This window comes from Narcine bancroftii, chromosome 5 (assembly GCF_036971445.1).
Source record: "Narcine bancroftii isolate sNarBan1 chromosome 5, sNarBan1.hap1, whole genome shotgun sequence".
In the NCBI taxonomy this organism is placed as follows: Eukaryota; Metazoa; Chordata; class Chondrichthyes; order Torpediniformes; family Narcinidae; genus Narcine; species Narcine bancroftii.
In genome coordinates, this window is record NC_091473.1 from 173,114,794 (window position 1) to 173,131,707 (window position 16,914).

At 39.0% G+C, this 16,914-nt stretch overlaps 1 protein-coding gene across 6 annotated transcripts in view; it reads right to left on the bottom strand.

Annotated features, from left to right (window-relative positions):
• fbln2 (fibulin 2) overlaps nt 1-16,914 on the bottom strand; it is a 324,320-nt gene that overhangs the window by 196,163 nt on the left and 111,243 nt on the right. For 4 of the 6 annotated variants that reach the window (XM_069939794.1, XM_069939792.1, XM_069939796.1 and 1 more), the window contains exon 3: nt 16,437-16,556. The exons of 1 other annotated variant lie outside the window; for it this stretch is intronic. In XM_069939794.1, coding sequence (XP_069795895.1) covers nt 16,437-16,556 — 120 coding nt within the window. The remainder of the gene's footprint in view (nt 1-16,436; nt 16,557-16,914) is intronic. One more of the 6 variants, XM_069939797.1, reaches the window with a different exon arrangement.

Sequence of the window (16,914 nt, forward strand, 5' to 3'; positions counted from 1 at the left end):
ATTCTGCAGGGTTCCACCACCCAGTCCAACTACCAACAGCCCCATACTGGCTTTATATAGCCTGTTAAAGGAGTCGACAGTGGTTTGTTTTAAAATGCTAAGACCATGGGCTCTGGGCCCAAGATGGCAGCGCCTATGTTTGGCAGCAGCCTCAAGAGGTTGCAGACTCCAGGGAAACAGAGGACTGATGCAGGGCACCAGAAAGTGGGGAGACAACTCTCCGTGTGAGGAGACGACCTATGGGACAGTGATCACGGCGGCAGGCCAATGGGGGGGCTTTGCGGCTGAAGAACACACAGGCGGCAGGCTGTGTTGACTCGAGGCAGGCTGTGAGCTGTTGGAGAATGGCTGAAGGGGTACCAGGAATCGGAACCAGGATGTGAGAGCACGCTGAAGGCTTCCTGATCATGTCGGAGGTCCGGGATCAGGAACTTGGGTTGCCAACGGTTTCGACTGGACTTTATGTGGCTGCGGAGGCCGCAGGAAGGCTGAAGGAAAATCCATGAGCACTCAGTGACTCGGGGGTGTTGGGGGGGGGGGGGGGGGGAGATTTTTTATTTGCTTCTCTCTAGGATTGCAAGTGGTGACCAGCCATTTCAGCTGATGGCAAATGCAGGCTAAAGCAAATTTTGTGTAATATTACACTTATCAATAAAGGAATCTTGAATCACTGCCATTTAAGCTTTTATGGTGGTTCACTACAAATTGTTACAGCAAAGTTCTGAAGCATTTGAACTGCCTTCCTTTATCTACTCATCAGAACTCTTCTTTGTGAATCCTTAATTTAGAAAGAGATGGCAATCAAGACAAGATGGGTAGTTTTAATCGGCTTTAAGGTACCTATCCAAATGCTTTTTGAACATGAAAAATGTCACCTCTATCATTTCCACTGGTAGAAAAATCCATTTACTCAAGACCTGCTCTGTGTGATGGTAACCCTACGGTTCCTGTTAAATCCTCCTCTGCTCGCCTGTGCCTTCTACACACGAGAACATAGGAATTCAGAACAAGAGCAGGCCATCAAGACTGCTCCTCCATTCAATAAGATCATGGCTGATTTGGACATGGGCTGAGCTTCACTTACCTCCCCATTCCCTTTTAATGCTTATAATCCCCTACTATTCAAAAAAGCTTTGAATTAGGTAGCCTCTACTCAGCATCGACGCCAAGCAGCGGGGGGGGAGGGGCATTTTCAGGGATTGTCCACTCCCCCAAATGAGGTCTTGTGAACCCCCCTCGAACCACACAAGCCAACCCTTTGAAAACTTTTTAAAATTAAATTATATTTATCATATTAAAACTTACCTTTTCATTCAATGAAATTTTTAAAAATACGGAAAAAAAATTACATATGCTCGCGATGTCAAAAAGGAAGTTACGTTTGTAATGCGTGGAACATGTGCGTGGCGTCATATCAGAAGTTGCTTCGGGATTGCAAGCAGTATGCACGCCCAATTTAAAAAGGAAGAAAGTGTGCTTTCAGTGCCGATGGATTGTTAAAGAAATACACACAGTGAAACTCCTCTAAAGCTATGTCATGCGTTTAATTCGCTTTATGATGCCAGCCTTGGCTTTCATGATTATTATGCAAAATGCTGAACGATTTTTGAGTCTGTCTGCATTTATTTGGTATGAGTGGAGTATATAGTCTGTTACAAATGATATTTTAATGATGCAGACAGCGCAGTGTGTGTGTGAAAGAGAGAGACTTTGTAGCACGTTTTTAAATTGGAACTGGGCTGGGGTGTTGGTTGTTGACGGCAGTCTTATTATCGGCAGCTTGTGTGTGGTTAGATGATGTCACAGTGGGTGCTTCTGGTAATGGTGTAAATAGAAATGAATGTAACAATGTACAGTGATGGAATTTTATGGATACAGAACTTTGAACCATTTTCCTTTTGTATACACGTGAAGCACAAAATGGTTACCATTGAAAATAGCTTTATTCCCAACCACGGACACTAGAGAGCAGGACCTGAGGTTGGAGGTCTTTAATCTGCAGGTGCAGAAACCCCAAAATATCGAAAGTAGCAGCGAGGAAAAGCAGCCTTTCTGTGTCTTTTTTTCCTCTGTGAATTGGGCAATCTTTAACTACGGATTCTCATATCATTAACATTAAAGATCCAACCAGAAACCCAGCCAATCGACAGGACCAGTAACTTAGGACTACTGATTAAAATGAATCTGCCAACAACCAAAAAAAATCCAAATTTTCTTTAACATTAATCAGTGTATTTGCTTTACACAAGGTATAATCTCCCTGGCTTTGGACAGTTTACAGTCCTAAATAATAGTCTTGAGAAGGAGTTTAAGAGAGACAATAATTTACAAGAACAAAGGCAGCCAGTTTTAAATCACTGCCAAGGGTTTAATAATCTTCTGTTTACTCTGTGATCCCAACCCTAAGTGTGCAAAACTGAAAGTTTTTTTTTAAGCCAATGGGAATGCATTTGCTGCCTTCAATTTGTAGGAACCATTCTAGATTAAACAGTACATTGGAACGTGACAACCATTTTATCCACTAACTCCATTTCAGGTCACCAGTTCCTGAGATTCATTCATTGGCTTTCAGCCCTTTCTCCAGGGCCCAAAGCGGTATGTCCAAGTGCAGAAACCCCAGCACAAGCATCACTTCAGTGACGCCATCAGAGGGGGTGTCACCAAACGGAGTCACATGGTTTGCGAAACCACGCACACTTCTCTAAAACACCAGAGGGGAGAGAAGTGTGATGGTGGCACTCATAGGCAGGTAGGCACACCCCCCCCCACCCTTGCTGAGTGAATTTTCCAGCATATGAATGTGCTCCACCACCCCCCCACCCCCGTTACCCTAATGCCTCATCCTGGCATTAACCCTGCCTCTACTGCTTCCTTGGGCAGCAAGTTCTACTGATTCACTACTGTGTTAAATCTATTGCCCTTCATCTCGTGGCTACGACCCCATGGCTGAGTATCACATGCCAGTGGAGCCAACCTTCCTACTGCTATCTTATCTATTCCTTTCATTTGTCTCTGTAAGATCTCCTCTCTTTCTTCCATCGGTATTGTCCGAAGCTGTTCAGTCTAACCCTGTGCACGAACAAACTGCAGACACCATGGCCAACCTTTGAGATTTAGGCAGGTGTACTTGAATCCCAAACTTTCATGCAGAATTGGCAACTTATTAGATAGAGTTCCAGGCCATTAAAATGATGTGGGTTTCAGAAAATGTGCAATATAATTTAAATCTACATCTTTAAATTGTCCTGCCCATAGATTATTTACTACAATTCTCCTTTGCAGATGATATGAACTATTCTGGTGTCATGAAGTGAATGATATACAAGATTGAATTGCAGAAGTGTAAATTTAACAAATGCAATGCATGTCCTTTCAAATAGCCAAGCAGCAGAAATGAAAATGCTCTCCCGTGAGAATAGATTGAAATACTATGGTACAGCAGAATCATGGTTCCTTGCAGGCACAGCTGTTGAAGTTCTATTTTTCAGACAAGCTCGAATACCTGTAGGTGCAACATTTAAACATCAGGCCACTCTGTTCATACAGATTTCTCTGAATGTACAAGTGGGAGAGCTCCTACAGAGTCTTCTTGATTTATCATCCTTCAATTGCTATCACATTGCTTTTTGCACGATGTGCATGCCTTTTCCACTTTAAGTAATAGTTATCCATTGTAAATTAATAAGAATAAATATGTATTATTTAGGCAGGCAATTTTCCTACAGTGCCTTCCATAATGTTTGGGACAAAGCCACTTTTATCTTTTATTTGCCCCTGCAATCTAGTTTTAAATTTGTAATCAACAATTCACATGTAATTTAAAGTGCACATTCCAGACCTTATTCAAGGCTATTTGTGCACATTTTGGTTTGACCACTTAGGAATTACAGATCATAGTTATAGTCTCCTCATTTCAGGACATCATAATCTTTGGGAAATTTGGCTTCACAGGTGTCTGTGACTACTCAGGTATGTTTAATTGCTTCATTGGTGCAGGTATAAGAGAGCGAGGCTTGCTTCTAAGTTTTTGATCGCCTTTGGAGTCTGTAGCTGCCATATTTCATCATGAGGACCAGAATTGTGTCAATGAAAGTGAAAGAAGCCATTATGAGGCTGAAAAACAAGAATAAAACAGTAAGGGACATTACCCAAACCTTAGGATCATCAAAATCAACAGTTTGGAACATTAATAGGAAGAAAGAGCATACTCGTAAGCCCAGTAATCGCAAAGGGACTGGTATTCCAAAGAAGATCTCCACTGCTGAGACAGACGAATTCTCATAATTAGGAAGGAAAATTCCCTGAACGACACCTGTCCGACAGATCAGAAACACTCTTCAGGAGGAAGATGTGGATGTGTCGATGACTACTGTCCACAGCAGACTTCATGAACAGAAATTCAAAGGCTAGATGTAAACCACCAGTTAACCACAGAAACAGGATAGCCAGATTACTTTGCCAATAAGTATTTAAAAGCCTGCAGAATTCTGCAAAAAGGTCTTGATAACAGATGAGACCAAGGTTAGCCTGTATCAGAGTAATGGCAAGGGCAAAGTGAGGAGATGTAAAGAAACTGCCCACGATCCAAAGCAGACCACCTTTGCCATGGTTTGCAACTTGCCTCTGTATTTCTGTTCACAAAATCTTCTACAGACAGTAGTCATCGGCACATCTACACCTGCCTCCTGAAGAGCGTTTCTGATCTGTCGGGACATACATTTGGGGATTTTTCTTCATTATGATGAGAATTCTTCTATCATCCACAGTGGAGGTCTTCCTTGGAATACTCGTCCCTTTGCGATTATTAAGCTCAGCAGTACTCTCTTTCTTCTTAATGATATGCCAAACTGTTGATTTTGGTCATCCTAAGGTTTGGGCGATGGCCCTTACTGTTTTATTCTTGTTTTTCAGCCTCATAATGGCTTCTTTGGCTGCCATTGGCACAACTCTGGTCCTCATGGCAACTACAGACTCCAAAGGTGATCAAAAGTTTAGAAGCAAGCCTCGCTCTCTTATACCTGCACCAATGAAGCAAGGAAACATACCCAAATAATCCAGTGAAGCCAAATGTCCCAAATATTAAGATACCCTGAAATGAGGAGACTATGTATAAAAAGTGCTGTAGTTTCTAGATATGGTTTGATAATAAATTTAAAACTGTGGAGCACAGGAGCAAAGGAAAAAAAGAGGCCTTCACACCCCTACCCCACCCCTAACATTATGGAGGGCCTACATCCCATGTCCTCCATGAGAAGCATCGTGATATTGTGTAACCTTTTTTCTGTATTTTTCAATTACCCCACTGATAGACTGCACTTTTACTTAATGGCAGATACACATCAATAACCACACATTCTTTCTGATATTGTAAAGATATGTCCTTGCACTCTTTGCTATGTCTCTGTGGTCATTTAACATGGATTACACAGGGATGTTCAATTTCCTTTTGAATCTGAACTTCAGTGCCTGTGCACAAACATATTCAAGCCACAAACACATCATACATCATTCATATCAAAGGAAATCTGAAACCTCCCTTGTGTGCAGTCATATAACCCAGCCACACACACAGTACTCCAACACACTGTTAATACATATCATTTACTGAGCTGCATGCCTGAGTTGTATGCAACAGCCAATCGTGATAACATTTTATAGTATAATTAAATGAAATGATTCTCTACATGTGACATGTTTGATTAGAACCAGGCTTTGAGCTTATGGGAATAGTACTGATGTGCAGTTGGACTGTATCATAAATAATACTAAATATGACTTTGAATATACAGTATTCTTTCCTGTCTAACAATCTAATATGATTTCAAATGTGAAACAGCATTCGTAATTATTTTGGTATTCCCTTGAATGCCAGCTGCAAAGACTGGAAATAATCTTCCAACTTGACATTTGCTGGAGTATTATTCAGAGACTCTCAACCAACAACAGATTTAACTTGACGAAAAATTGATAAGTTCTCTGAATGACAATACATAGCGCATGCATATGGAGCCTCATAATCAGACTCCACAACCATGAAAAAAAGTTTCTTTTTCTCTTCATTTAATGATTTGATTGCTAGAACCCATAGCACACCTATGAAGCTTTATTTCCCCATTTGAGAATGCCATTAAATCAATTTTATTAATTTACTTGTCTTGTGGTTCATACAAATAATGCAGGAAGCAGAGTATTGGTCACCCATACATCACGATCTTACGAATAATGAAAGGGAAAATCTCAGGAGTCATTACAAAACAGTTGTATGAAGGTTGTTAAACATGGGACACCTATAAAGATAGTTCATGATAATTTTACACAATTCCGCTGGCATGAAGCCATGCAGTTAGATGAATTAGCTTCAAACGGTGAACTCACAATATATAGGTTTTCTGTCAACGTGAGACAAAGCCTTTTGCTGGACCTTGAGATCAAATATTTGTAGAGGGAAATGTCCATTTTTGATGGTTCCTTAATATTAAACCATTTGCATAGACAAATTCAATTATTAACTAAATGAAATGCTTTAATGTATCAAAACACAATCTGCAAACAACTTTATCCCTATAGACTCCCCTGTTAAGTAATGAATATGGCAAAAGATGGCATAGCTTTAGTTAATCTTCAATCCAGCTTCAACAAAGCTTCAGAATTTAGAAGAATTAAATCATTTTTTGATCTGGTTGCTTTGACAAAATAATCTGAAAACTGCCAATATTTAACCGAGTCTCCTTACATTTCCTCTTCTGAGTCACCTATTCTTTATTGTGCTTCCTGGAACAAAAATACATAAAGCATTTGTATTCCAACATGGGAGAAATTATGTTCTGGAACGATGAGAAATACAATAAATACGAGGCTGCGTATGATACAATATAATTGGTTACACAGACTATACATTACACCGCAAAAGTTAAATAAATGGGACCCAACAGTATCTGATAGATGTTTTCGATGTAAAAAAGAAAGGGGAACAACAATTCATGCAATCTGGACATGTGAGAGAGTAGAAAAATTTTGGGATGATCTCAATCAGATATTAAATAAAATAACAGAAAACAATATACCAAAGAATCCAGAGATCTTTCTCCTAAGTAACATAAAAAATAAAGAATTTGGAATTGACTTGGAAGATGCACAAAAAAGATTTGTTAAGATAGCCCTAGCCGTAGCAAAAAAATGTATTATGTCAACCTGGAAAATGGAAGATAATTTGAAAATACAACAATGGTATATAGAAATGAATAAATGTATTCCATTAGAAAAAATAACATATAGTTTAAGAAATAATATTGAAATATTCGAACAAGTATGGGAGCCTTACATTAAATACAATAGCGAAAACCTACCGGGGACAAACATTACCTAAGTTGATGGAAGGAGAAGGAAAGAAAAGAATGGACTCTGTAGAATTTCTGGTGTATTTTTGTTGAATGACAACATTGTCTGACTGAATTAATGCAACCTAGATTGTATACCTAAAATGGATGAGAGGGGGGGGGTGGGGGGGGTGGCTTGGGAGGAGGGGGGGGGGAGAAAAAGTCACTGTAAATGTGTGAAAAAGAAAAAGTGTATATCATGGCTATTGTGATTTATGGTGTGAAAAATAAAAAATTTAAAAAAAAGCATTTGTATTCCAAATGGAAAAGATGTCGGGCAAGTTCCGCCTTTCTGATATTGAATGAGGTTTTGTTAAAGACATAGGGAAAGTTTACATTCAGTCTGATTTACACTGATCAACCACTTCCGCAACATAACAATCCACAGTTTTCTTTAAAAATCTCCTCATTTAGTGCTTGCCATTGGCTTCTTTCTTATTGGAGCAGTACATTTTGTTTCACTAAAAGTATTCTTCAAGAGTCACTAAGAGGGGAAAATGACAAGTCATAAAAAAATTGGCAAAATAACAGCAATAATCCAACTCACAGATCAGAAGTCATTTACCGGACCTTTTGGAGAACAATTTAGGTAATTTAGTACAACTAGTTTGATTGTCTTTGAGTCATTGTGAAAACAATGCAAATTTTTAATTCAAAGGTGCTATTTTGATCTGAATGTAAATGTTTTAAGCAATAAAGTGAAATGACACGGCAAGCTAGAGCTGGAATTTAGGCAGGAAAAAAAACAGCTACGGATTTAGCTGGGTTTTGTCAACTATTTCAAATAGAACTGCCAGCCTTTCACCCAAATAACTGCCTGCAAGCATCAGGAGTTCCATGCAAGCACAGGACTCCAGCTTGGTGGCGAAGCTCCACAGGTGATTTCCTTGTTCTGCTCCACCACTGGAGTCCACATAAAGTTCAACCGTGGAGCAAGGAGATCTGCCACTGAATCCTGCACCAGTTTTGATTAAATGGTCAACTGAACATCTGCTTGGGATAAACGAATAAAGAAACAAATTCACCTCCCTTTCTGCAAAATTTCTTGCTTTGCTTTCATTTTTTTTAAATTATTTAAAAGTATTACATTTTTGGTATAACTACAATTTTCATTTTTAAAGATATTTAATGATGTTTTCATTTCAATGGCATTCAGAATCAATGAAAAATTTTGACATGTTTGACGGGCTGCAGGTTTAGGGTTAGTGGGTAAGGAACACAAGGAGCAAATTCCAGCATCAGGGCTAACCTGGCTACATCTCCCACCCTCACTGCAAAATCACCTCAACACTGCCAAAGGGAAATTTGAATTTGCGTTTCCTACTTTCTCCGGAGCAAAATAATTAAGAGCTAAATTAGGTTGGGTAAATTTAAAGTAAGACCTGTGTGTGTGGGGCATTCAAGCAGTAGAAGAGCATCTAATGTAAACTTTTTTTCTCTTTGTTTAAAAGTGTGGCTTTCTTTACTGACAGGGCATTGACTTGAAATAATGTTTCACATTCCCAAATCCACCACGTAATTGTACTCAGGTTCTCGTTGGTCTTTCTAAAGTTTCCATCGGTCCCAGATTCAAGGTCTCCTTTCTGCTTTGATGACTAAACAGACTTTCCCATGCAAGTTTCATCAGACCGCCTCACATGGATGTGAGCCAGCTGAAAAAAAGCCCCTCATCTGAAACCACCATGATTTACAGAATCACGTCAGCTGGGAGTCACACCTCAATAATCCTGCAGCCACCTATACTGCCCACTCACTCATACCCCACATGCCTTTGGTGGGACCTCATGCTCATCATTCTGTAGTTCAGAGGCTTTAACTGTCTACATTTTCTTGATGTATGGTCCAGCAATAATATAACAAGAAATGTTGAATTCTCCAGTTCTGTTTATTTTCCCTTTTGGTCCTTAATCTGCGCAGAGTAACGCTAGAAATCCTGTAGCAATGAAATCAGGTATTAGACCCTCACTAATGGGTTTCTCCGGCTTTTCCCCACATGTAAAATCTTGGAAATCTGCATTCTTTTCTTTAAATAAACTCAGGTCTTTACTGCTTTGGTGGATGAATGAAAGATTCCAACCTTTTAAAATTCATCTTTGGTTGAAACCGCTAAAAACACACAATACAGTTAACACTTTGCACACTGCTTCCATGATTCAGCCTATTGGCTTTAATGGGATGCATTTTGGAGATAAGGTAATGCACAATATGGGATGCTTAATACAACTGCCAAGGGATGAATTCCTGGGCACACTTGCTGCTCAATGAGTGAACCATTACATGCCAAAGCTACCAACACACCCAGATCTCATCTGGTTTCGCGTTTAATTAATTCAACCCCATTCACTACTTATATCAATTGGCTTTTTTAAATTATCTTTGGAAAAATTCCAGATCTGGTCTGCCAAGAGGTTGTCTCATTCTTCAGTACTATTTCCACTTCAGGCATCGAAAGGAAACACACAGGTTTGGTTTGGCACACATACAATACAATTAAGTTAAATTTGAACAATCCCTTTGTAACTCAATGAAATAATTAACTTTAAAATCAGTTTCCACCAATCAAGTGGCTGGTCTAATATAACATTTCTGCTCAGTTGCAATCACTGACTGAGAAAAAAATAGTGTAGGGTATCTGCTGAAAATAGAACATTTATTTTGTTGTCCCCGGCAGTTCATAGATTTTCATGCTTGGTGCACTGAAGATTGCTTTAGCTCATTTATACACACATTATTTCAATTATATATTTTGTAATTTTAAGCACTGTTCACTTAAATCTGTAGGCTGAAAATACAGCTTAGTTTCATAATGAAATCCATTCCATCCTCTCCATTTCCTCATCTCCTTAATGCATACTCTGACGACGCCACCTTGCTCTCCTGATCCATCTTCCTTTTGTTCCTCACCAGATCGGATGTATCAGACCCACTATATTTTACGTTTACTTCTCAAACTGTCTCCTAGAGTCATTAGAGATTCCCTGTTCCTGACCTTTTACCCACTCCAACAACATTCCACAGGATCCGACCAGATCATATTTTATGTGGAAATCTTGAAGCAGTTGAATGCTTTATGCAGAACCAGCCATATTATTGCATGTCCACTGATTTACCCTTATCTACAATGTCTCTTACATTGTTAATTCATCAAGCACGATCCTCTTTTATAAAACCTCATTTATTGGCACCAACTCCAGCAGCATCTCCAAACGTATTCCGTCATTTTTTTCCTCCGCAATCGATGTCAGAATATTCACTCTATATTCCTTGTTACTGCCTCTTGCACCTCTTGCTTTTAACCATTCAAATTGGCAGGTCTTTTCCTGAATCAAATGAATTACCAAGTCACAGGAGGATACCAGTAGGCTGATGGATGATCAGATGCTTTATCAGATAAAATTTAATCTGGAAAAACATGTGGTATTCCATTTCACGAAGAAGAATGAGAAAAGGCAATGTAGAATAAAGGATACCATTCTAAAAGGGGTGAGGGACCAGTGAGACACATGCACAAATCATTCAAAGTGCAAGAGAAGGTTGAGAGAGCAATTGGTAAGCCATACACAATTCTGGGCTTTATCAATAGAGGTTTTAGGTATAAAGAAACCAGGTCATCCAAACCATTATAAAGCAATGGTCTGGCCTCAACTAGAACATTCTGATCATTTCTTGTCGCTGCATTATGTGAAAATGCCAGAGAGAATCCAGAAAATAATTCAGGAATAGTTCCCGGGAATAATAATTACTAGGACAAATTAGTGGTTGAGACTGCTTCTGTGGGAGGTGGAAAGAATGAGGGAAGATATAAATGAGTCCAGAGGAAGCAGACAGCAGGATGGTGTTGCAGGGGGACACAGGTAGAAAAAAAAATAAACCAGAAGAAAATTAATGAGGAAAAGCTTTCTTAAGCTGCACAGGGTTGGAATCTTACACACATGGTCTTCAAGAGAGAGTTGAACATATAGTACAAAGGAATTTCAAAAGTTGCAGAGAAAAGACCAGTGAGTGAAATGCTGTCGCGATTTCTCTGGCACAGAACCAGTGATGTGATGGGCTGAATGGCCTATACTTTAATCTTCCTAGGATTCTGGATATCACAGATTGCTCAACATTCTCAACAGTTACCTCTTCCAGTCGACTGGTTCAGAAATCAAAGGATCTTTTTTTGGTTTTTAGTCTCCTCAATAGCATAGTCTGAATACGCCTGAGATTGCCTGATCTCGGAAGCGAAGCAGGCCTGGTCGGTATTTGGAGGGGAGATTTTCTAGGAGCACCAGGTGCTGTAGGTTTCTGTGAGGGGAGCTGGACAAAGTGGCGACTCTCTGTCTGCCTTATGGTAGACAAATGTGAAAGAATTTCATGTAGGAGTCATTCAAAATGTAGCATTACATGACAATAAATGGAACCTTTGCAACACTATCTAATAATTTTCCTCCTGCTCATTAAACACTTGGTTTTCCATTATTTTAGTGGAGTTCTGCATCTTCTGGATTGAAGACAGGTTAAAAAAAACTATTTGTTTAATGCTGTATTCATTATCTTATTTCCCTTTAATTTTCTTGCCACTTATCCTGAAGGACCCTCACTATTATTTTCCCTGTTTAACGTAGAAAGGAGATGATTCTGTTTATCAAGTCTAAGCAGTCTCATACAGTAATCCTCTGCATTCCATTCCCAAATTTCCAGCTTCCCACTTACGTGAATGGTAATTTGCAATGTCTCATTTGAACCCCCAATTCAGACACCTTTGGGATGGAGAAGGAAACCGCAGGACCAAGGGGGAAAGCTCCGGAAGTCAGGATTCAACCTGAGACACGAACTCCAAGGCCGCAAAACTACCTGCTGTGCACCTCAATAATTTATTTTTGCTGCATTTGTTTACTGTAATATCTTGCACCACATTTGTACCTTCTTCATACAGCTGGCCCTAAAAGTCTCCCTCATCTTACGACCCTTCCTGGCAATATTATAGACCTCATCTTTCATTCAATTTCTATCTTCTAACCCCTATGAATGGATATTCTTTCATTTCTTAATGGAATATACATGATAGAAAAATCAGAAGTATTTTTCAAATGTTTGCCTTTGTCTACTGGCAGACCTTAATTTCCACATATTTCCTTACCAAAGTGATCTTCGTAGCAATGCATTTGACTTTATATAAAATCAAGACTAGTTTCCAAAAAGCTGTGTTGCTTTGAAGCCATGAACTATCACATTTTGATCACCTTGACATGAATGATATTTTGCTATGAAGAGATTAGCAATTATCCTTAATTTATGATACAAGCCTGGTCTATTTTAACCTCATTCTGTGACATAATGGTCCAGGAACATAGAACCGTCCTTCAGTCCATGTGTCTCAACAGTACACGATATCCAAATTAAACTAAAATTCTGCTGTTTGCCCTTAATAGATGACCCTCCATCCCTTTCATATTTATGTGCCTATCTAGAGATTGCTTAAATGCCGCTACTGTATCTGTTTCCACCACTACTCCAGGCAGCCCATCACCTTGAACTGCCTTCCCCTTAAACCCCGGTCCTCTGGTGGGTGACACTTTTTACCCTTGGGTAAAGATTCTGATTGTCCACCAAGTCAATGCCTCTCATAATTTTACTTAATGATGAGATGTATTTAATGAACACATCCTCCAATAGGCCATTTTGACCCCCTCCCCCCTCTATTTGCTACCTTTATACATTCTTATTTCTTGCTTAATACGTATAAACAGCTCCCGGTCACTTTTCTTAACCCCACTTAGCCCTCTGATCTTGACAGTTGCATAAAAATTAGTCAAGGAGGCAAAGTAAAATGGGGCTGGTGGGAATATGGTGCCCTTTTGAATCTCTGGGGAGTTCAATGGCCCTGCCCTAATGAGTATCTGTGTCAAATTATTTGGCCACATACAAAGATTTTTCATCAATTGAACTGGACAGCAAAAATTTTTTTTTAGTGAATATCATTCCATGCTTCAATAAATCTTTTAGTAGAAGTCTGATGGATAACCTCTGAGAAAAAGTTCTAAAAATATCTTGCTTTTAGCCAGTGGGAGACATCACTCAGCAGAAATTGTGAGACTCTTCTTTGGGCACATTTCCATACTGCTAAATGCACCAGTTGCAAAGGTGCTTATTTTACATCTGGTCAATGATGCAAGGATATAACATCAAAAATTATTTGAAGAAACCTATTTCAAATTAAGCTGAAAAATGAATAAACCTACAAATGCTGGAAACTGAAATTCAATCAGTGAAGCAACATCTGTGGAGGAGAAACCAGTCAAGGATTCAAGTGCGGGGACCTGTCCTCAGAAGTAGTGGCCCTGTGGAAGTGGGTTTTGATCAGGGCCTTACCAAAAGGCATAAAGGGATGCAGAATCCACTGAGCGCGAATAGTGTGAAAGAGATTGTTGGGAATCCCATCAGAGAAAAGAGAAGAGCTTCTTCAAGAAATACATACTTGGAAGTCGCAATAAAGTGGTCGCAGTTTCTGACCTGAATTGTTCACTAGTTTCTCCTTCCAAAGGTGCTGCTTCACTGGTGTAGATAATCCAGCATTTCCGTACTAGTTTCAAATGAGGCAATTAGAAATACACACTCATATTAATATCTCCAAAGTTTTATGTCTCATCCATCGTTTGACCTCAGGGTATTTTGTGTACTAATTGGCAACTGGAAACTAGGCAGAAATAAACCCAACCTCTAGGTCAGTATTTCTCAACCTTTTTCTTTCCACTCACATACCACTTTAAGTAATCTCTATGCCATCTGTGATTAGTAAGGGATTGCTTAAGGTAGTATGTGGGTGGGAAGGGAAGGATGAGAATCACTGCTCTAGATCCAATTGTTATCGAAATATTTGGCTTGAAAAAAATTGTCATTGGCCCATTATTTTTGGAGTTATGAACATAGCAAATCAATTTGGCATGATTAAAACAGTGGTTTTCAAACTTTTTTCCTTCCACCCACATCCCACCTGAAGCAATCCCTTACTAATCACAGAGTACTGATGGCATAGAGATTACTTAAAGTGGGATGTGAGTGGAAAGAAAAAGTTTGAAAACCACTACTCTAGGTAGATAATTTGTCATAATATCAGTTAACAAGTCTAGTTCCTCAACTTGGTGATGGTCAAAATATTCTAAGAGTACAAATGAAATACTAGAGCTGGCATAAGACCAAGATATTTTCCTCTAATAACTTGGAGACATGTCTCACTCCTCCTCAGTTTCTTCAATGATATATTTACATTAACAGGACAATCCTGATATTGAAATTTATATGCCCCTTGAGAAATTATTAAAACGCATACTAATTTTTCAGCCTAGCCAAAGGTACCTACAGGGACAGCAAGTAGGAAAAGAAATGCCAGTTCTGCAGGCTGAACAGATTTTAAAAAATTAAAGCCAGTGATTAACAAAGAAGTCTTCAGTGATACTGCTCCCATGTGAGTAGATTAGAACATTGACATGACTATTTGAAGAAAATATACATTCATAAATAAGAACAACATCCCCATGCAGCTGTTAGGTCAAAAGGGTGAATTTACTACTGCTAAAAGGGATTTCACAAACTAAAGATTTTTGGCAAGTGTCTGTTCTTTTAGATCTTTTATCAATCCCTGACAAACAGTACAAGAAACTAGATGGAAAAAAAAGCATACTTGGAGAAAAGTCATCTCACCCACAAAGAATTACATATGCTCAACTGTGTTAGCTTTACAAAGGCTATACCATAAAAAACAGACTCCGCTTAATTCACTCTTGAAACATTCCCACTGGCGCAACTACACGCAATCTCCGTCAACAGTGTTCAAAGAAGCCACTCTAAGCCGGTTTTATTATAGTCCCCTTTGAGCACAGATCAGAAGCAAAGAAGATATAAAGAACTTGCTTTTTTTTTTGCAATGTTCTCTCCAGATTTCAGAGCCTTCAGAGCCTTCCGAGGAATGTAACTGTGTGCAAACTGATTGTTATATTACAAGAGTGGTATTGTAATGCACAGAGAAAGCAGCACGCTTCAAAAGCATAGCCTCGGCTGCAGAGCATTCTGAGATATTCTGAGGTCATGAAAGATAATACATAAAAGCTATGGCACATTGCCAACTTGACTGAAGTTACAGTGCAAGTGAGCACTAGAGTCTTCTTGGGCGGAAGACTGATAGTGACAACAAAGTGAAGGCAATGCCTTAGGAATCTAGATCATTGTGGAGAATCTTCTTCTGAATTTGCAATGAACTCCAGCCATAATACCCTAAACTTACTTTAACCTGCATCAGAACTTAATTCTCAGTATCCTCTATAAAAGAACCATGCAATGATTTTGGTCAAAGGCTCCTTTGCAAATTATACAAAATAATTATGCCATAGAGTACAAGTGAACTTTTCATTTCTATTCTTTCATTTAAGTGACCAAAGCATTCCGAGATGTATGGAGTTAAAAAAAAGATTTTCTGTTCTGCTCTGAGAAGCGGGTGGGGAGGTGGGGGGAGGTGGAGGCAAGCAATGGAAGACTTTCATGGTCAATCCACTCCCTCACACAAGTTTGTTTATTCTTAGGTAGTACGTGGGGCAATTCTGCACATTCTAGTTGTGGCTGTGTAATAGACCTGAAGGAGACTTGGCAAGATTAAATTACATAAATCTCAGGAAATGACTGAAATAGCACAAAAAGTGAAGTGGAGTTTTTTAAAAAAATCAGGACCTGCATTGATTTCTTTGTGAGCAGTAATCGAACAAGTCTTTCAGCGGTTAAGTTACCCACATTCCATCCTGCCCTTTCAGTGCACTGTAATGTGGCACTTAAAATAATTGGTTAAATATGAAAAAACACATCCTCACACAATGTCAAAGGACACGGTTCATTTTTCCTTTAAACTTTCGACATACATTTTTTTAAAAAGAACTGCAAAAGCTAAATGGACAAACATCTCCTTTCTTTCTCTAATAGCCCCACAATCTGCGAACCCCACCACAGGCTGTCCAAGCCACATGTATTTCATTTTATTTGGCAATTTAGGTTGGCCACCTGCAGGCTGTCATAATTAATCTGAGGACTGACCTGTCGGAGGATTTACGCCTTCACTTGCTCTGGGTAGGGGAGCCTCACTGGCGAGCGATGGATCACTAGGATGCACAGTCTGTACAAGCTGGGAACTGATATTATACCTTCCATTTCCTTCTAGGTGGAAACATTTTTATTAGATTTTGAAATGAATTTTGTACACACGTGTTAAAAAAAAGTTAACCAAATCATACAGAACAAGAATGAACATATACAAAAATAAATCCTCAAATCATTACCTGCCTGCAGACAAAAGATTTTTGTACATGATGTAAAAACTTTTTGTAGCTCTTATCAGGCCTAGAAACTTTCAATTATTTATTTTATCATTTCAATACAAAGACAATGAGGTGTTCTGCTCTAATTGTTTCTTGAAATTAAACTTTATCAGATTCTGATTGATCTTCCATTTTAATTTCATATTTTAATTGCTTTGTATGTTACGTTCGTTGTTCAGCTGCCTGACATACTCGAG